General features: G+C 38.3%; 1 protein-coding gene and 1 non-coding gene across 8 annotated transcripts in view; both read right to left on the reverse strand.

Moving 5' to 3' along the window:
- The window catches only part of ACACA (acetyl-CoA carboxylase alpha), a 276125-nt gene that overhangs the window by 84643 nt on the left and 169518 nt on the right, over window positions 1-21964 (reverse strand). For all 7 annotated transcript variants that reach the window (XM_043902905.1, XM_043902907.1, XM_043902908.1 and 4 more), the window contains 8 exons: window positions 20585-20641; window positions 20295-20339; window positions 13849-13890; window positions 12599-12814; window positions 11578-11733; window positions 8735-8938; window positions 3829-3984; window positions 1920-2066 (listed from right to left, as the gene is read on the reverse strand). In XM_043902905.1, coding sequence (XP_043758840.1) covers window positions 1920-2066; window positions 3829-3984; window positions 8735-8938; window positions 11578-11733; window positions 12599-12814; window positions 13849-13890; window positions 20295-20339; window positions 20585-20641 — 1023 coding nt within the window. The remainder of the gene's footprint in view (window positions 1-1919; window positions 2067-3828; window positions 3985-8734; window positions 8939-11577; window positions 11734-12598; window positions 12815-13848; window positions 13891-20294; window positions 20340-20584; window positions 20642-21964) is intronic.
- Window positions 1522-1628, reverse strand: LOC122695723. The gene has a single exon (XR_006341481.1). It is a non-coding gene; the product is annotated as a U6 spliceosomal RNA (small nuclear RNA).

Raw genomic sequence — 21964 nt, forward strand, 5'->3', positions numbered from 1 at the left:
GTTGAGTCTTTAAAGGGTTAAAAAAAAAAAACCTTAAAATTTTTTTTTTATGCGTGTGTGTGTGCGTGTGTGTGTGTGTGGGTGGGTGGGTGTCTTTGGGTACAGAGTCCGTATAATAAGACTATTTGTATTCATACTGGCAGAGTAAACACTACATGTTCATGCCCAGGCAGCTCTGTGCTTGTAATTTCAGCAAGAACAGAGCTCTGTCCCTCTGGGACTTCACTATTCCCCCAGTCTCTACTCGCTCAAACGCAGAATGAGAGCAGAGAGAAAGCAGGACAGAAAGATCGTGGCAAGAGGTTTTATCCGGTGCTGTGGCTAGCTTTCACGTGGCCAAAAATCTCATTTTGTGTTTTAATTACAGTAGTTAAAAGCGTTTTTCTCTCAGTCCCATGTTCACAAGGGTGCCTTCCATTCCTGAAGACGATACTGTTCAATGAATCAGAATTTAAGTCTAGCACAATGAGGATTTTCTTTCTGCTGAAGGCTTCACTAAGCAGATGCTACACACAGTGGCATAAACCTCTGCTGCAACTGTGTGTTAACAAGTACACATATACCTACTCTTGTCAAAATTCAATACATCCTTCCTCCCTAGCCTCTCACTTTTGCTATCTGTTGAGGCATTAGATTAGAACTCCTGCAAGTCTGACATCCTCCATTGGGTCCAATGCTTGTGTCCATCTTAATATCAAACAATCTAAATTTGGCAGCTCCGGTATACTTAATAAATAGTCATGCACCTTGTACGTTTAGCAAAATTTTTTGAAAAAAAGATATTGAATAAAACGGGAAATAATTGCATTTATCTCCGAAGGTCTACCCAGTCTGTTTATGGTGAACACTCAGGTAGAGATTACTCCTTCTAAGGGACCAGTTTTATCCAGGGATGATTTCTAAGGTTAAAATAACATATCTCATTTTAGGCTTATTACTACTGTTATCCTTGTTGTTATAACTGTACTTTAGAAGCACAGTTAGAATCAGGAAGAATCTCAATGCATGGGGCAGAATATGACTATACATCATTATTAACAGTGTTATAGAGGAAAAAGGAATCGAAAGCTAAAAACGCATGAGTCACGGGTTCTCTGTTACCTCCTTTGATGTTTAAACTTCTGGTTCTGATGGAGCCCTTTTACGAAGAAAAAATTCCCCATGCTCACAACAGCACTAGATCAAATTACCTGAGCACAAAAAACATACTAAAAACCATACACCAGTAAGGATCCAAATAAGAAAAAACATCAAGAAATATTTAAAGGCTTTTATCATAGAAAAATCTCAAAATTTCAAATGTGTACAAAAACAGAGAAACTAATCTATTCCTGTGTATCTACCACCAAGCTTCAGTTAACAACTCATGACCAATCCTGTTTCATCTGCACTCCACATTCCCATCCCCACATAATTTTGAAGAAGCTCCTAGATATTAGATCATTTTATCGGTAACTACTTTAGTAGATATCTCTAACAGAAGACAATACTCTTTTTTTTTTTTTTTGTTTTTTTTTTAAAAAAAATATGGAACGCTTCACGAATTTGCGTGTCATCCTTGCGCAGGGGCCATGCTAATCTTCTCTGTATCGTTCCAATTTTAGTATATGTGCTGCCGAAGCGAGCACAATACTCTTTTTTATAAAGCAATATTGTAATACCGTTTAAAAAAATGTAATCTTATTATCACACCTAAAAAATTAAGGATAATCCTTGCTGTCCAGTCTGTGTTCTCTGGTTAAAGAGTTCTACCAATAGGACTACGACTTCTATCAATAAGACTAGACTACTTCTACCAATGCTGCCTGCCTCTGCCACTCAGATCTTATTTAATACTATTTAATGACCACCCCCCATAGAAAGCTGATACTAGTGGGCACAGAGATAAGAAAGTGGGGAGGGGAATCTCCAGGACTTGCCTCATTTCCTCCTGGAAGCCTGTTCATGTGAACCAGTTGACCTTGATCATCCAACACAAGCTCAGTGTAAGTCAGTATGTCTGAAGGCAGAGGGGGCGGTGGAAGGAATGCTTGAGAGGACATAGATTCCCAGAGTTTGATCAGGGACTAAAGGAGGAGAAAAGTTTGACTCATCAGTAACAATCAGCATTTCAACATGAACAAAATAAATATTAAAACATGGTCAATTTAGTTTTGCTCTTTCTTTTCCAAGCATTCTACTGAGCATCTAAATGCTAGACCAAATTCTAGAGTTCTCATTCTCCGTTAAAATAGACTCCTAATTATTTTTCACATAATGTTTTTTACATGCCGCAAATCAGATGCTTTGCCAATAACATTAAACTACTGAGGGATCATGAATTAGTATGAGACCATTAACAAACACAATGGACCTAACAATGTCCTGGGAAAATTAAAATAAAAAACTAAAGTAGCAACAATACCTCTTTAAAAAAGGAAGAAAAATCCTAGAGAAACTTGGCCATAGAAGAATAACCAGGAAAGTGACTGATACTCAGCTAATACAAAGCAAACCCAAGAACACAAGAATAGAGTTTCTACTAGAGGTTCAGGGGATGCCTGCTCTAGTATATTTTCAAAGCTACAGGCCCATACATGGGAATTAGCCCACTAGAGGTGGATTGATTGTTTGTACATGTACAGATCAAGTCTGCTCAAATATGAGAAAACAGAGACACACATCATTTTTAAACCATTCTGATGTCCATTTCAAATTTCATACTAGCAAAACGAATGGGGCATGAAGTGGGAACTAGTTTGGTTGTTTCTCTGCTTGACTCAGAGCAACATTTAAAACCAAGATGACTCATTCATACCTACAAGTCCAAATCACTGTGCTTATGTCTATTCTATAGGATAAATTACATAGAAAGTGATTTCTTTTTATGGCGCCAGCACTAGGGAACAGAATCAACACTCAACTTATAGGCTGACAATACTAGTAATACTGAATGAAGACAGCTATGTGTCAAGATAGAGACCTTGTAAGCAAATGGCTACATAATGGAAATTTCTCGTATTTCTGAATAATACAGGAATTACAAAGACTATTTACTAAGACCACATATATTACTTTATTAAAATTCAAATGTGGTAACGCTGGTATTTTTGACTAGGAGACTTGGGAAAATTCTATATTCATAGATTTTTTTTTTTTAAGGACAAATTCAGTATTCTTTTGATACCTTCTTCTTTATCTGTTGCATTTTCTGCTGGTGATATACTTTTCTTGCCTTCTATTGATGGAAGAAAAATCTGCAGCCTAGACATGATTCACCATACAGATCAAAGGAATTTATTTTCATATGGAGGATGGGATTCATAATGTCATATTTTCTCACACTAGTTTTTATTCCACTGTAATAAATCTCCCACAAAAGAACTGATACTTTAAACTGTGTACCATGAACTCTATATCCATTTGTATATGTTACATACTGATTCTCATCATATTAACCTAGGCTATCAGTTAGAGACCTGGGTTATCTTGGGAAATGAGAACCAGCATTTCAAATCTCTCTTTGACTTGAATACAGGCTTTGGAAGTAGACACCTGAATGTAGCCCCTCACACAGGTCATATCATGCACAACTATCAGAGGTGCGGAGTCTCCATTTACTCTTTCCTACTCAGCAGAGGCCTCTATCCTTGCCATTCTTCCTGGGCATCCACAAAGAACCATCTACCATCTGAGCTGGCAGTCACAACCCCAGAAGAGAGAGAAGTGAGAACAGGGTCAAGACACTTATTGCCTATTTCAGTGTGAGCTGTATCTGATGAAAATTCAGGAAAAACCTTGCCTCTCTGGCACACGTCAGAGCCCCCACCCCCAGGTAGCCACCTTTACCTGCCGAAACATCTCTGGGATGTCATATATGTATGTTGTCCCTAAGGACTGTGCCTGGAACCTCTTGGATTGAAGCAGGTCTTTGGTCACGTACGGAGTGTTGATTAACATTCCATGTAATGGTCCCTGTTTGTCTCCATATGCCTGAAACATGATCTGCAAGAAAAAGAGGATGGCATGGGGAATTAAAAGACAAGAGGAAAAAAAAAAATCACATGAGTTGCCTAAAGTGACTTTTTTTCACAAATATTATTTCTTAAAACACATTTTTGGTGAGTTGAATAGCTAAGATACACCTCTTGACATTGGGTACATGGTACTCTCGCCTCTGCAGATTAACCAACTCCAAAAAATAGTATGACACCAACCACAAATCACACACTCCTCCTCTCACTTTTGAATTAGTGGAAATCAACGAGAAAGCACCAGAGTAAATTTCATGTTTCAGAGACAGACTGATAATACTTGCCTGTCAAAATGACTTGAATCCCATATTCAGAAACGAAGGTCAACTAACCAACTACGCAGTCCTGGTATTTAAGTTGAGGAACAGCTATGCACCAAAGAGAACTCTGCTCTTTCTTCAAAGATAGAAGGTCAAGGCTCTACTGGGTCACCTACACTTCATAGTCCACAGGCTCAGAAGGTACTTCATAGGTACAATTAGCTACACAAAGGCTTCAAAGATTTGACACAAGTAGATTTTACCCATCCATCTAGCTAGCTGATTCTTGTGAGCTCCTAAGACAGAGCCTTTAGTAAAAAGGATATACATTTTATTAAATATAATACATATACAGATATATTTCCCCCAGTATACTGCATCTACAACTAGTGAATAGACCCTGCAATATCTATATTGTCACATAATAAAATCACACCAGTTTTTAATCATTTTAACTCAAATATTTCTAGAAGAGTACCTCATATTTCATATATTTAGATAGTTTTATTTGCTTATGAATATTTATAAGGGATGCCATTATTTCAATTCAATTAATATTTATTGAGTGCCCAGAGGTTGTATGACACTAAGCTAGGCACTTTATGCATGAATACATAAAACATAGATTCCCAGTGCAGTGAATGCAAATGGAGACTGGGAAGTGAGGGTATGTGTGTATACCCACCTATCTCTTCGGGCCTAAAATAATACAAGCTTAAGTCTACCATTAATGAACAGATTTGCAGGCCTGCTAAACAGGCACCAGGAGAGAATGAGGTATTCTCCTAAATCCTGGGTACAGTTCAAGTAAGTAAATCATTAGCCCTTTAGATCAAGAGGAACAAGCGTGTTCTACTTACTTGTCAGTCAGGTCCTATTCTGGACAAAATCTGTTGTGGACTGCTTAAAGACCCACAGAATCGAGCTCCCAATCCTCTTCCACAGAGCTAATGATGAAAGTCCCCAGGTGGGAGGTAGAATTAGCAATGTCTTAGTAATGTGGGAGGCAGAAATAGAAATGTTTCAAGAGATTCAAAGTGTTAAGTGAGGCTAGGGTGTAAGTATGTAAAAACTGGACTTAAGAGGAGATAACCCACGTCAAAATAAGGGGGGAAAAAAAGAGCAAAAGCAATAGGTTCTTGAAACTATTAAGTTGGCCAAAAAGTTTGCTCGGGTTTTTATATAAGATCCTATGGAAAATCCAAACAAACTTTTTGGCCAATCCAATACAGTCCTGTCTATCAGGAAAGACAAGACCAACTGGGACAGTTTTGCGAGGTCTGGGATAAAGTCAGGCTGGTCATTCAAGCAACATAACTGTGTGGGCTGAGAAAGCAAGCTGGAGAAAGCTCTCTGGGTACTCTCACTGCTGGTGGGAATTTAACATGGTTAAATTAAACTTACTATGCCCCAATAATTGTACTCATAGATTTACTCAAAGGAAAACAAATCTACACAGATATTTGGAAATGAATTTTCACAGCAGCTTTACTCACAATAGCCCAAACTGAAAAATAAAACCTCGGATGCCCATCAACAGGTTAATGAATATCAAAATTTTGGTATATCACTACTCAGCAATAAAAAGGAGCACATCCATGATCCATAAAACACGGATGATTCTCAAAAACACTACGCTTACCCAAAGAAGCCAGACACAAAACAGTACATATTGTCTAACTTCATTTATCTGGTATTCCAGGACAGGCAAAAATTACTCTATAAAATTAGAAAGCAGACTGGTGGGTGCCTAGGGCTGAGGAGGGTGCCCTTACCTTTGACTGCAAAGGAGAATAAGAGAATTTTTGAGGGTGTCAAGTGGTCTCTATCATGACTGTGATGGTGATCACAGGTATGTACAATTTCAGGATGAATTAAACTGTACACATAAAATGAGTGCCTTTTATTACATCTAAGTTCTATCTCAATAAAGATGATTTTGAAATGTATATTTCTCTCTTACACTGAACATTGGAAGTCAATGGACTTATGTAATGGATTACTCAAATCTCCCTACTCTGCCTGACATCAGTGCTCAGGATAGCTAATACCACAAAGACTATACAAGGAAAGTGAAATAAAATGAAACTCAAGCCAGTCAACCTTGCTCTTTGTTGACAGAAAGAATGAAAAATTATTCTTGAACAAGAGGTTGATAATAATGGATGGCCCTGAAAGTCTCTGAATGATAGATAACATAACTGTTATAACAGATACATATTAAATATATTAGATGTATTATATTAGATAGTTATCTATGTTACCTATGTTAATTCCATTTTCTGCTATCATGGCCATAGTCATTAAAAATTGATAAAAGTATATACTTTACAAATTCATGAACATATGTACATATTTTATTTATCATATACCTTTTACCAGAGGCCAACAAAAGGGCTTCTCCTGGGAAAAAAAGCTCTGATCCCATACAGTCTGCTCCCTTAGAACCATAGACTTATTTTTTGATGGCACAAATCAAATCATACAACAGAGAAACTAATTATCTGTCTTCTTCCATCATGGGTAAATTTCTTGAGAAGAAATATCACTTTTTACTTTTGTATCCCTACTGTTTGATACAGCATAAGTGGTCAATAAATGTTAAATTAACGAACAAACGACTGAATGATACGCACAGTCCTATGTCATTTCAGATTCGTGTAATGACTCACTAGAGCACAGAAAGGAAAAAACTAAATTGCTGATAAGCATCAAGGAGGCTTATGGAGTGCGAGAACCGAGTGGGAAGCTCTTTCTCTCTTTAGTTCCCTCCTCCAGCCGTGTGCTCCTGCATTCACACGTGGCAGGGGCCACTGCAATCTGAGGGACACCCCTTCCTTTAGGGCTTCCTAGATACACAGGACCCATGGCAAGAAGGGAGCTCCCTCAGGCAAAAGGAAGCTCACTTATTTTTTCAAATACTTGTTGTGCCAAACGTAAGTCACTTAGTCGTGCCCGACTCTTTGTGAGGATCCCATGGCCTGTGAGACTCCTCTGTCCATGGGATTTTCCAGGCAAGAATACTGCAGTGGGTTGCCATTTCCTTCTACTAAACCCTGAATAACTCTCATGCCCCTGTGTCACCACTGGCCAGCATGAGGGAAATCTCAGAGCTTTCTAATAAAAGAAAGGACAGGGGGAGTAGTTATGAAGAACAAACATATTTATCAAAAACATTAAAATCTCAAGTGGCCATCTTATTTTTCACAAGAATAGAACTGCCTTGAAGCCATTGTAGAAGTTAATTAAAAACATCACTGCCCATGGAAAGCTTTGACTGAAAATGTCTTTAAGGTTGTCCTGAAAAACATCAAATGCCGCGAAAATTATTGAATACTCCTTCTCTTGCTCACCCCTTGCACTCTTGCGCGCACTTTCTGTGTTAACTGTTCACTTCTCACAGGATAGATTTCTCTGGCCATCTACGTGGGAATCAAAGCACGAAATGAAAGGTCGCTCAGACAACTGTCCAAACCCAGAGTTTTAAAATTTGTCTTCAAAATCCTGGCAAAAAAGCCTTTTCTTACGGCTGTTCCCAGACTTAAAAGGACGTAGATAAAAACAAGAGACACATAATCTCTTCATCACCCAATACAGAGAATAGACCGAGATCTTCTGTACACATACAAAGAGGAAAGTTCATCCTTTAACAAGAAGAAAGGCACTTGCCAAGTTCGGGCCAGAGACCTAAAATTAACATCCCAGTTCTTAAAAAGACGTGAATAGTGGTGAATGAAGCTAAATCCTGTACCATAGTAAATGGCCCAAAGATTGAGAAACTAAGGTGATCAAACAGATTAAAAGGGAATTCTCTGTTATCATAGAACCAATCTACTTTGAAAGTCACTTTTCATTTTCACTTTCTCAATTCTTCTACCTGAAAAAATAGGTTAAAGTTTGCCACTTTGCTTTTTTATAGATATATGATACTCTGAATTCTCTGAAGGCAAGATAATGTGTGTAAGTGGAACAAAGGGTAAATAAGATAAAATCTCTGCTTGATCTTGCTCAAGATATTATTATATTATGTTGAAATTTCTTTCTTTGAGATATTTCATATTTCAACAATTCTCCTTCCTTTCCTTGCCAATGAGTGATCTAACTAGGCTGAAAACAGGAACAGGGACAAATCAGATCAGAAAAGACAAAATTGTTCAAGTAGCCCAAGAACCCTACATTGTACAATTACTCTGGAGTCAGGTTCACTTGGCACCTGTTAGGGCTCCCCAACTCATGACCAAAGGTTAAGGGTTTCAAAACATCCAGGATTACGACAGAGGTGCTGCTTATAAGGCAAATGAAGTGTTTCAAGTTCATGCAACCATTTAAGCTGAGTGAGGATAACCCCTGCTAGGTGGGACAATGGGATCTGTGAATTCTGGTCTTTCTGTAACAAGGACAAGTGGCTTCTCTCTGGGGGAACCAAGTCAAAATTTTGAGGAGCCTGCTTAACTACTGTACCTGTGCTGTCCTGGAATCAGTCACTTCCTTGTACAGGCTGATGTCCAGGTAATAGCCAGACTCGTTCGTCAGGAAGAGGCGGATGGGGATTGCTTTTCCAGTTGGTGTCAGGCGAATGTTGATTTTCAGTTCTGCCTGGAGGACACGCAGTTTCCACAGCCGACTTCCATAGCGCATCACCATGCTCCGCACGGACTCCTCAATCTGACACAGACACATCACCAAGCACAAAACTTAAGCACCTTGTAACTAGGATCTGATTCAGGTCTGCCTATCTTTAGGATGGGAGGAAAGGGAACAGATTCTGGTTCCTGGAGATGTGTCCTCCATGTATTCCTTCCAAAAAGACACACAGTTTCTCCCCAACCCTACTCTTACTTAGAACAAATCAGGGAGTTTCACGCTGGCCTGGCATTTGAGTGGTTTTCTCTGGCTCACAACACCCAAATTTGTGCAACTCCCTTCCTCTTTCCCAATTGTATTCATATTCTATGCCAAAGATCTGCAATATCTAAAATTAGAAGCCATGGGATTTAAGAGAAGGCCCCAAATAAGAATAAAATCTCTAGTTAAACAGCTATTAAGTAGCATTTATATGCATGGTAACTATGTTTCATTGCACTTTCAGGACCTTAAATCAACATAGCAATTACCACCATGAGCTTTTTTCCATACAATTTTATTAAACTTTATAATATATGTTTCTTGGTAAATTGCACAAATTAAAAAAGGCAATTTGTAGGTGGTGCTAGAATGTTCTCTCTAAACAGAGCTCTGAAGCTAGGTCACTGCTAAGTCCAACTAGGATTTAAAGAGATGGGGCAAATGTTCCCTCATTTTTCTAACCTTTATACCAAGGCAGCTTAGTGGCCCTCATTTTCAGGGTTTGGTGAGTTATTTTAACCAAGTGGCCTTAGATGTGATTTTTCCTTATTGACATACTAAAGCAAAAAAGAATTTTTTTATTCCTAATATGGTTACAGGCAGCTAAGACATACTACTCAAAACAATGTTTTCTTTCTTTTTTTTTTTTTTAAACAATGTTTTCTTAAATGAAGTTATCTCTCTAAAATGCTTTCTCAACATCTTAGAGAATTTTTAAAAAAAATCTCATTCCATCCTTCATTTGTGGCTCTTTGGAAGTATGTGCCACTCTTGTAGTTTATTTCTGTTCCAAAGAATTGCAGGTTAAAACGAGTTTCAAGGAGTTAACATCTCTATTCCCACACTTGTCTTGTTAACCAAGAGATAACTATCCATTCTTTTTTTGAGGGAACAAAAGTCAACAATTTCTAAATACAGGAAATTGACAGCTATCTATGATTAGAAAGACAGAGTCAGGGCATATGAGCATTTGGAGTAGAAACAGAGAGGTTGATAGCAAAAACTCATAGAGGAATGCTAAGTCATATCTACAAATATACATAGTGATAGAGTGTCCAGGGCACATTTTAACTCTCCTAGTTTCATCAATCCCAGGACGCTCAAAAGAACCTTTGCTTAAACCGAATGATGAGATTTTATGAAACTCAGTAAGTAGCCCTGACCTCAGCTTTCCTGGCAGACAAGGCAACTAATCAGTAGTTTGAGTGTAGAAGAAAAAAAAAGTAGAAAATGATTTCTCGGGTCTTTTGAACATTAAGTTCAAAAAGCAAAAGTCCATGCCTACAATGGCTCTTGAGAAAGAGGTCTCCTATTCAAATATACTGGTTCTCCTATTCAAATTCCACAATATCATAAAAAGGTTAGAGGGAGTGGAAACAAGAGAGCAACCATCTTTATTACACCTGGGATAAAAGGTCAAGTAGAGAGTCACCTTGCTTTCCTTCCTTAAATTATATGGAATGCATTTTAGAATAGAGCCTCGGGGAAGAAACCATACATTGTTATGTGTGGAATTCCATATCCACCGAATTTTCCTCTGTGGAAAAATACTAAAGAGAAATAGGTTAGACACTTTGGGAAGGTGTATTACTGCTCAAAGGCCAGCAGACGACCAGTAAAAAGAGGCAGTAATTTTGCCAAAATGCCCAATGATAGCAAAGTTAGTTATACCAGATGAGAAATGTTAGGGAATTAAACAAAATAGGACTGCTATCGTGGTAAATATCATAAAATATCCAGTTGCCAATGGACGAAGAGGTAGAAGTTTTATATTTTTGTACTGCTTACAAGTGACCATCAAGATAACATCAAACCACCTTCAGTGTTTTAAACCTTATACTTAAATGGATGTATTTAATTATATACAAATTATATCACAAGATTTTTAGTGGCTTATATATCCTGCAATACAATGGACTAGAAACGCTTTTAAACTATATCCATGAAAGCAAACAAAACTATGAGTTAATATTTAATGATTACATTAAAATGTATGTATTAATGTAAATTAAACATAATTATAAATTAAAAACATAAATTAAAATGTATGATTATGAAATTTCTACTCACAGCTAAGTCTCATGGTAAATTATGATTGCTTTTAAAATTTTTAAATCACTGTGTTTAAAGGTTATTTACTCCGAGATCACTACAGCAAGGGGGTCAGACACCATCACATGCTTTTCAGCAGAAACTCAAAGGCAGGTAGTGGAGAAGTAAAGCTTCATAGCAGAACAAAGAGACACCTTCAGTTTTGAGGTATGATTTCAATGGTTACATCAAATTTTTGATATCATCTCAGAAACCCAGTCCTATAAGCATTCTGTAAACTTCAAAGAGCAAGGGTTCAGTCAGCTGACCAAGAAAGTACCTGTTTCCAGGTCCAAGTGCAAACAAATAAGAATGACTCTGTCTGCTGTGCTGGTGGGTGCTGGGTGTGAAGCGACAGAGAAATGTACCTTTGATGGGTCCATGATGACTGTAGGAACAAAGTTGAGGAAGATGTGGTTGCAGTCAGTTCGGACATTTGTATTGTTAAAGGCGACTTCCAACTCATCCATGGCTTCCAGGAGGAGTCGCTCCCCTTCATTTTGTAGATACTCAAAGGAAGCTTCCTATGCAGGAAAGAAAATCGCCATCAACATCAATGTGTTTTATAGGCTTGGCCAAAAAGTTTGTTTGGGTTTTGGCCAACCCAACAAGTCATAAGGCTGTTATGTAGATGTTATTTATCTTTCTTCCTGGGGTCAACCCAAAGACCACAGGCAGCAGGGGCTAGCAAGGGTCAGATAAAGAGTTCCCACCAACCCTTCCTCCTGCCTGTTCGGTACCATTTTCTTACAACAAGTGGAGATCCTGGGCACCCCCAGAGCTGCAACCCTAGTAGGGTCACAACTGCCAGACAGAGCAGCGTAGAAAGGAAATCTGTTTAGAGAGGAAAAGTTGCAGAAAGGTTATGGCTATGGGATGCAGGAACAAGTCACACATCAGCTATGTACAGAAACCAGCCCCACTTTTAGACAGGTTTACCATGGAGTCATCTCTAACTTTTCATTTTATCCTCTATCATCACCCACACTTCCCTGTGGTTTTTCTGTTTGCATGCTTTTCCTTTTATCAAGCAAGTATTATCATGCTTCCACTACCAAGAAAAATCAAATGAAAGGGGAAAAAAAGCCCTTTATTCCATGGAATATTTACCTCTGTGAGAGAACTGACTCTTAGACTTCTGGTGATTATTGGACAATAGGATGAAAGAGAACAAGAATCTTGATGCAAGAGGAAAACCTGATTTTGAATCATGGCTGTGTCTCTGTCCCTTCCCTCAGAGATAACTTTCCATGGCCCAGTGGTTAAGACTCTGTGCTTCCACTGCAGTGGGCACAGGTTTGATCCCTGGTCAGGGAACTAACACACTGCAAGCTGAATGGCATAAGTGCCCCCGCCCAAGATAAAAAGAGAAGAAAGTACAGCACCCACCTTGGTGACCAGATCAGAATGCCTGATGATTGCACGAACAAAGAACCTGTAGTCTGTCACTTCTGTACCCACTTCCACCTTGGCTGCCCCGAGATACAAGTGCATCTTGTGATTGGCACATGGGATGGCAGTAAGGTCAAAATTTCTCATCCGGTTCAGCTCTAACTGGAAAGCTAGGGCAGGCTCCAGGTGACGATAGATACGATCTTCCTCAAACTGAATACAAGAATTGGAGGAAAGAACAGCTTACAAGAGGCAGTTACAGAATTATATTATGGTATAAAAGAGATGCTTAAAAAAGAAACATAAGCCACATCGTTGTGCCAATGAACCGAACGGGAAAAAAGAGGAGCTACATACAAGGAAACTCCAACAACTGATGTAAGATTAGGCACTAGAGTCCCTGCTTACTTTGTAAGCTTTATCATCTATACTTTTACAACTGGTGATGCTCTCCATTAAAAACAAACAAACAAACCCCATCTATTCCCTCAGAACTCCTCTAGTATTTAAAGCCTTCATAGTTCATTTTTTTTAACAATTAACCAAACTACTTCACATTACTATCTATTTCACATACCAGTGTTTTAGTTTTATCCAACTCATCTAAAACACATATGAGCAGGATCCATGTCTCATACTCCTACCATTTCTGGCAGAGTGAAAAAGGACACAGGAAAACAAATGTCATATAATATTGAAAAATAGGTATTTGGCTATGGAATAGCCTGTATCCGTGCATAATTATTCATATTTCTCTTTTTCAAGTTGTATTTACATTTACTGTATGTTTTGATGAAGCCAGACATGTTTAGAGTACATGTTCATACAGTAAATGGAGAGAGAAAACCAAACACATAAGCTGGTAATAAGAGGAAACCAATGTGGTCTGAAATTCTATATTTTAAAATTGAAAAATGCACATAAACAAGCCTTGATAAATGAACTGTCCATGGGTGACGAAAATAATCCAACTAACTACAGTAGTCCTTTCATATTACATCATTAGGATTATCCCAATGGATGATTTTGAAAGTTATCTCTGTCTTTGGTAGGTCAGGACATTACAGTGTTTCCTGAACCAAACTCTTTTGGAAGGGAACCTTGTTTAGTTCAGAGACATATGTAAGACAAAGGGAAGTATAAGTTCAATTAGAGAAAGAACATATGGCACAGATACACTATTCTTGGGCTTTTAAGGAAAAAACAAAGATTTTTTAAAAAAAAGAGGAAAAAAAATCAGTCCTTACCTTATCCCTTGCTCGGAATGTGAAAAATTTAGGAAATTCTCTCTGTGTTAAAGAAGGAGGAAAAATGTGTCAGTCCTTCATAGACACGACTCTTGGGGATAAACACGTGGTAGAGAAACAGTCAGGCATCTAGAAGACAGTTGCCTAGAAAACACGATCCTTACCTAAGCTTAGTCTGGAGAAAATGAATGATCCTCTGGGTATCCTTCACTTTGACCCCACTTACAAATTTGAGAACCACCACAATACTAACCCAACTAATAGCTACCCTCTTCTAGGGTGAAAAATGGTAATTTTTTCATCTCCCAAGTGGAAAACGTCTTCTTGGCTGTTGCCCATGGCAGAAACTGGCACACGAGACCAACGCATCCTTACACTGCAGCACTGCAATAGTAGTTACTAGATTGATTTCCCAAGTTTCTCCTTAAGAAACTCTTAAAGTGTAAACTCACCAGAGAACATAGCATCCCCAATCCACACTTTTTTCCCCCTCATTCACTCTCAAGTCGATAATTTCAAAGGTTTAAACAATAACATTTCAAGACAAAGAAAAGTGTGAGATGTTACTTTGGTCAGTAGCCCTCTATGTCTAGGAAAGAATAGGGTGGAACTAGTGAACATGCAATCATTAGGTCTTACTGCTCTTTTGCAGGGCATTACCCAAGAAAGCAACCAATTTACTAGAACCTTATTAATTAACAAAGATGAATTCAATTAGCAGAGTCCATTAGTTTCTGAAATTTAACTTATTAACACCAAATACCCCTGTTTCTCGGATGGGAAGCTCTACTGGCAAGTGTTGGAATCAAGTCATTACTATTTGCCTCCATAGGAGGTTTCATTAAGGCATCTTCTTCATTATGAGTGCAATGTAATCAAACACGTATCAGTACAAGGCAGAGAGACCAGAACTAGCTGCCTAAATACCCCTCAATGAACTTCAGGAACCATAAAGGAAACATGAGCTGAAAGCCTTGCAGGTGGCAGGTGCTCTCGTGTGTTGACCGTCAAATGCTCTCAACAACCTCTCTGGAAGAGTACTGTTTTCTGTTTTTTTTTTTTAAATAAGTTTTTATTGCTGTATAGTTGCTATGCAATATTGTGTTAGTTTCTACTGTATGGCAAAGTGAATCAGTTGTACGTATACATATATCCCCTCTTTTTTGGAACTCCTTCCCATGTAGTTCACCACAGAGCACTGAGGAGAGTTCCCTGTGCTGTAGAGTAGGTTCTCATTAGTCATCCGTTTTATACATAGTATCGTTGTTGTATATATGTCAATCCCAATTATTATGACCCTGTAAGGTGAACTTGGGTCTAACACTAGAGCTCAGGCCATTTCATTTCTACCTAGCAAGTATAAGATGTTACCTATCTATTCTTCTTTTTAATCCAAATTCCTTATTTAGAGGACTTCTCTTTCAAGAACCACGCTTGTTTTTGAGACAAAAACCAAAAACCCCAGAAATTAAGGCTTTAAGGAAAAAAAGCAAAAAATAAAAATAAAAAAAAAGCAAAATTCATGGTTCTTAAATTTATGGAAAACTTGAATACTTCCCACAGGTCTTACACTTCAACTATAACTTGCTCAGTTAATAAATCTTTTTACATTTTCCTTGGCATTTTAACTGAAAAACAGCTTCTAGGAGCTTGTTTAGCAAGGCCAGCAAACCACTTGTCTAGGCATGGGTCTTCAAAAGACCTTTGAAAGTGGATTTTACACAGCACTGATCTTTTACTGATGATGTTTTGTCCTAAATAATTCTCTAATTCCCCTGAACGACAGTGAAGAGCATGGGGATGACTTCAAGGTTAAGCAGGAAGATGTTGAGCTGAATTGTCAGTAGATTTCATGCTCGGGGCTTTATACAGTCTAGTTTTGGTTTTATTCTCAAGAGGTATGGCTTTCAGAGCATTAGCTAAAAAGTAACATGAGTCAAAAAAGAAGGATAACAAAGTCCTTCCATGAGATTTTTCTGAAAGAAAAGTCAAGGAAAGTAATGATACAATCTTTTAATCACATACTCTTCAATTCCTCCTTAACTTTAATTAGTTACCTAAAACAGTTACTTAGTATACCACTTACACAAAAGATGAGATGACGTGAACAAATGTTTTTAAACTTTTGAATAAATTTTTCGATCCACAGTGAAGTCCTCACTAAGCACAAAACATTCAGAATAGGAGATGGCAGGAATTTCCATGCAATGGTAAACCAGGATTAATGAGCAATTCTCTAAGACAGGGAAAAACTTTTGTAGAAAATTGCCTCCCCCCCCGCCACCCCACTCAAAAGTCACAGAAAACACAGAAAAGAAGAAATCCCAAAGTCTGATTATAGTTTTAGTAAATTCCTTCATCCTACCACATCCTCATACAGCCAATTTTTCCACTAACGGCATTCAAGCTTACTCCGTCACTAATGTAATTGCTTTCTAGGCATTCTACTAGTGTTATGGGCAAATATCATAATTGAATGTACACAAAGAAAAACCCTCTTAGTGTTCTGGTACCAAAAAACAAAAGAATGTAACATTTCTCAGGAAGAAATTATACCCCTGCTGTGTTCTAATCAGCCAACCATCATCAAGACAATCAAAATAATTTGCCTAAATTAGCCAATCAAGACACCCTGCAAATCAGAGAATGTGAAAACCTGCAACAGAAAACATCATAGCTGATTATGATACTAATAATCGTGTTAAAAACCTAATGAGATGAAGAAATTGGAAGCTTGCTGGTGCAATTCTCTTTTACCTCAACATGCTGAGAACTAATTATATAGACTGTAATTAAAACAAAAACTCAAACCAAACCTTCTGAAAAACTAATAGTTGATCCACTAGCAAACAGAACTGCCAATTTTTTTCTAGCTTTATTGAGATATCATTGGCATATCAATTTTTTTTAAAAGAAATGAACTACTAACCATGATAACTGTTTTTGATAGTGGGCTCATCCTTCAGGCGAAAACAATCCAAAATATTTAAAGTGGGAGTCACTCACATAAAAATCAGTAAAACTGCAATTATCTCCTAGGTGATTTACAGCAGAATTTTAAAAAATCTCATGAAATCTTACAAACAAGAAACAAAAAGAAACTACAGGTGGAAATCTGATTTAGAATCTCATCATGGTTTCTGGACCTAATGCTCTGTCTGGGCAGCCAAGTATAAGAAAAGATCTGAGAAACACGCATTTTAGCATCCTTAATAAAACTTCACTGGAAAAAAAATACGCAAAGCTTCTTAAAGTATACTACTTATGTTCCAATTAAATAGCATCTTCTGCCACACTTTTTGGAATTCTAGATCTGAATGTGCATGAAATGAACAGAGACTTAATACTACATAAAACTGGAGAAAAGCAACTTAATATAGAAATTCAGAGAGTCATCTTTTGCTTTCAAGGCCTCAATTTTTCTTTTTAATATGAAGAAGATATTTATAAGGATAGACTTGCTTTTCCTCAAACTTTCTATTCAAATATCAATGTTAAGCACTGATAATGCAAAGTCCCATTATGGGCATCTGCTTTAATTAGATGGTTATGGAAACAGACTCAAACACCAAGACTCCTTAATGTTGGTGACTACTGCCTGCTCAGAAGAATGGTCTCCCTGTAGAGCCAAGACACTCAGCAGACATTCTGGTGGACAGATCTCCGGGGACGGTGTTGACGAAACAATATTGGAAATAATTCTGGCCTTTGCTGCCATGTGAATAAACACCTAGTATCCACATTCTCTGGGAGAAGGCAACGGCAACCCACTCCAGTACTTTTGTCTGGAAAATCCCATGGACGGAGGAGCCTGGTAGGCTGCAGTCCATAGGGTCACTAGGAGTCGGACACGACTAAGTGACTTCACTTTCACTTTTATGCATTGGAGAAGGAAATGGCAACCCACTCCAGTATTCTTGCCTGGAGAATCCCAGGGATGGGGGAGCCTGGTGGGCTGCCGTCTATGGGGTCGCACAGAGTCGGACACGACTGAAGCGACTTAGCAGCAGCAGCAGCATCCACACTCTCTAGGAACCCTCCACCCAGCAGTGTTCTGGTTCTGAAGCAGCCCAAGAGACGACGGCTATGGAACAGCATGGCTGCCTCCTTCCACGCCAGCCAGTGTTGTTCTTGAACCAATCGTGGTAACCTTCCTCCTCTCCTTGCCCCCTCCCGCACGTGTCTCCTCTTCTACTCAATAATATAAGGATTGCACAGTGTAGAGCAGGGGAGGCTGCATGCATAACAGTGAATTACCAGGAAGCCAGAGAGATCAAGGGATTCATCACTAATGCTCCCGGAAAGCTTCCTCTTTTTCACACTACACTAACTAGAGGGCAAGTGCACGTCGGATGACATGACAGAGGCCAAACGTCCTTCAAGCCACCACCAGCGGAGGAACTCGGAGCAGCACCATGATGGTGAGCCCCGGATTTGTACAACTCCCGCCAGGGCTTCCTGGCTACGGCAGATCCTGGCCAGAGTTCAGTAATAGTCACCCTTGCCCCCTGAGTAATTGCTAATCATGTCTCAGGGGCCTAACATAAAAACACCCCAACTTCTCTGCCACACAATTCTTTAGGGCAGATCCAGTCCATACCTGAAACTTCATGTTCTCTGCATCCTAAAGCAACGTTTCCTACACTTATGACAGATCAAGCCACTTGACAATTTAACTGATTTCCCACTTCATGCCACTATAAATGGAAACTGGACAATGAATGATAGGGAAGACCACCTGCTGGGCTCATTTCCAAACAGTTCTTGCTTATACATGTCTCTATTCAACTGAAATCTGGAAATATTAAGAGAGCAGGGAGGAAAAAAAATGTTTTAAAGCTGTTAGATGTATTCTAGGACAGGATGTAGATTCAATGGTAAGAAAGTGTCCAAAAAAATGTCCGTGACAATTCATTGCTTTGGCCTTTAAAAAAAATTTCAGTGGAGGGTTTGATCATAGAATGCTGATTATAGAAAACCAGTTAGTGTGCAATAGACATGAAGACTCTAAGGTACAAATTCAGTATTACTCCTCAGAATAATATATATTCCAAAGTCAGTGATGAAAGAACAAATCAGATTAGTGCTTAAGAACCTAGCCCGATACTTTTTCTAAATCCAGGGCCTGGCTCTGGCATGTCTGCCTGAGTTCTGATCAGCATCTACCAGCCACAGTATTTATTCACAGATTCTCATACTCTATCCCCAAGTATCAATTTTATTCTCTAAGCTCCTGATTTTTCTTCCTAAAGCCCCGGGGTTCTCTTTAAGCTCCTCATACTTCTCCACTGCCTCCTGTCTTCTATTGAAGACAGTTATTGATTGATATATATCTGCACTCTGCTTGATTTCCTGACATCAATAACACAGGGGAATTGTGGAGTCCACAACATTTCCTAAAGCGTTTCAGAAAATCCTAGCTCTTTAGCCTGCAGGAGAGGCTCCCTTGTTTCTCTATAGACTAGACCAACAAGGTGAACTGTGAAAAGGAACACAGAATGTCAAGTGTTAGAGACCTAACAACAAAGGGGCAATAAAAGCCACCCACACACAGGTCTTTGAGTTTAGGAAGTCCTTTCCAGCATCCCAAATGTTACCTTCATTACTACAAGTGAGCAGGGCTTGAAAACTAACTTAATTATCTTGATTGCTAAAAACAAAATATAATTCTCATCAGAAACATTAAGACTTTGTAAATATCCTTTGGAATCTTACTTCACCATAGCAGGAGCAATTTTTAAAGAAATATTTTAACTACATTCAGCCCTTTGAGACAATGACATCTTGACTGCAAACTGGATTTTTGACCTCTCTGCTATAATGATACTCAGTATGCTCATACATAAATACACCATGGTTCAGATAGCAGGCTATTTAGTGAGTTCTCTTTATTCACATTTTTCAATAAAAATTTCAAACTCATAAATATTAATAGTTAATTTGGTTACATGGGAGAACCAGCAACTTAATTTTTATTTATTTCCTTCTCATAGAATTAACATAAGACAAAAACACTAACTTGGGCTCTGTTAAGGCATTTTAAATAATAAATGATTGTTCTTCAGAATTGGCAGATCTCAATAATAGAATCTGAATCCATCTTTGGTAGAAGTCAAGACCTCAAGTACGGGTGGCAGTCTTTGATTACTGATTCACTGTGTGCACAGAAGAAATTACTAGTTAGAGCCTGCTTCTACCTTATTCACTTGGATAAATGCATGTGCTCACTCTTTAACTATTTCTCAGAGATACACTGAGAATTCATTATACAGGAAAAAAAGTGGGGGGAACCCTTTAGTCTGAATACTCTGTACAAGACCTGAATATCATCATTCTTATGCTTTTTCAAAGTAGAGGGACCAAATATCAGACCAGCCCTTCTAAAAATAACCAGCAGCCAACAGACAAACAGTAAGTGATCTTTCATCATGGTTTCTCTTACTTACATGAAATCTCTGATCCACTTCATAGTTGACCTGTTTCCTGAAATCCTTTCAAATGAAAGACAGAATGGAAGGGAAAAAAAGCAGAAGGCAATTAGAAATAAAATTTAAAAAGAACTGAGTAAAAGGAGATGACAAAGTAATGCTTTTCTTGATTAAATTTATACTGAAACAGTTATTCCTTTACATAAATTCTACAAGTAAGTGTATGATTATAATTCCATTTTTCACTTTTAAAGTTCTAGCAGCAGCATAAGAAATATGACACAGATACATAATTCACATGGCAATACCTTTTGTGCAACCAAGAAAGTAAGGCGTCGGATCCCATGTTCAACCAGGGTAGCTTTCTACAAACAAACATGTAAAAACAGAAGATACATGAGACCAGCATTCATCCTAAATGTTAGCCTATTCAGTCCTCAGAAGGCCCTGATTTGGCTAAGCATTCTTTTTGGATATCTATATCTTGACTTAGTACCTTCAAACTTGCAAATAAATCAGTCTCAACCTGGCTCCTGGGAATGAGTCTTACAGAATAGGTTTTATATATTGATCTGGATGAAATGGGAAGAGAACTCTGTGAAGGAGAAAGGGTCATATGGGGTCATCTAAATTCTCTAAGGACTCATACATATCAAGGTAGACAGTAACACACTTTCTGCTTACAGAAATTGTACTGTTGGGCATGTATTTAAATGTGAAGAACAATACTGATACAGAAGCTAAATGAAATCAGGTAGAGGAAAAATAAGAAACTTCCACAAAACAGAAAACTTAAGTCCTAAACTGTTATTTAGATTATAGACATCACCTACCATTTGATACAGCATTTCTGGAATTCAACCTGTTAACAAATTCTAACCTTATCAATTCTAAAACATTTCCTCCTTATTTTATATGGAGGCATTTTTTAAAGGATTCTGTTTAAAAGTTGTTGAAAACAAAGTTTAACAGGCATTTAAATTCAGTGATTATTCATATTTCTGCTTGGCATAGGCAAGCAGTATATTAGAAGTCAACAGGGACTTCCTTGGAGGTCAGTGGTTAAGAGTCCACACTCCCAAAACAGGGGCACGGGTCTGATCCCTTGTTGGGGTCCTAAGATCCCACATGCCTCGTGTGTGTGTGTAAGACGCTCAGCTGTGTTTGCCTCTTTGCAAACCCAAGGACTACAGCCTGCCAGGTTCCTCTGTCCATGGTTTTTCTCCAGGCAAGAATACTGGAGTGGGTTGCCATTCCCTTCTTCAGGGGATCTTTGCAACCCAGGGATTAAACTCGGGTCTCCTGCATTGCAGGCAGCCTCTTTAGTCTGTGCCACCAGGGAAACCCTACATGCCTCATAAAATAAATAAATAAAAATAAGATAAATAAAACAAAATAAAAAAATAAAAATATGGGCTGGGGTGGGAGGTGGGAGGGAGGCTCAAGAGGGAGGGGACATATGTGTACCTATGGCTGATCTATGTTGATGTATGAAAGAAACCAATACTGTAATTATCCTTCAATTAAAAATAAATAAAATGACAAACAAAAACGCCATGGTTAAAAAAAAAATTAAAAAAAAAAAGAAGTCAACGAGACTAGCAGTTTCAAAACAGATCCTTCTGTGAGTTTTGGGCCTTGGGCTCTAAGCCTTCCTGTATTCTGTCCTGCTCACTCATCTCAAAAGG

The sequence above is a fragment of the Cervus elaphus genome, chromosome 5, assembly GCF_910594005.1.
Source record: "Cervus elaphus chromosome 5, mCerEla1.1, whole genome shotgun sequence".
In the NCBI taxonomy this organism is placed as follows: Eukaryota; Metazoa; Chordata; class Mammalia; order Artiodactyla; family Cervidae; genus Cervus; species Cervus elaphus.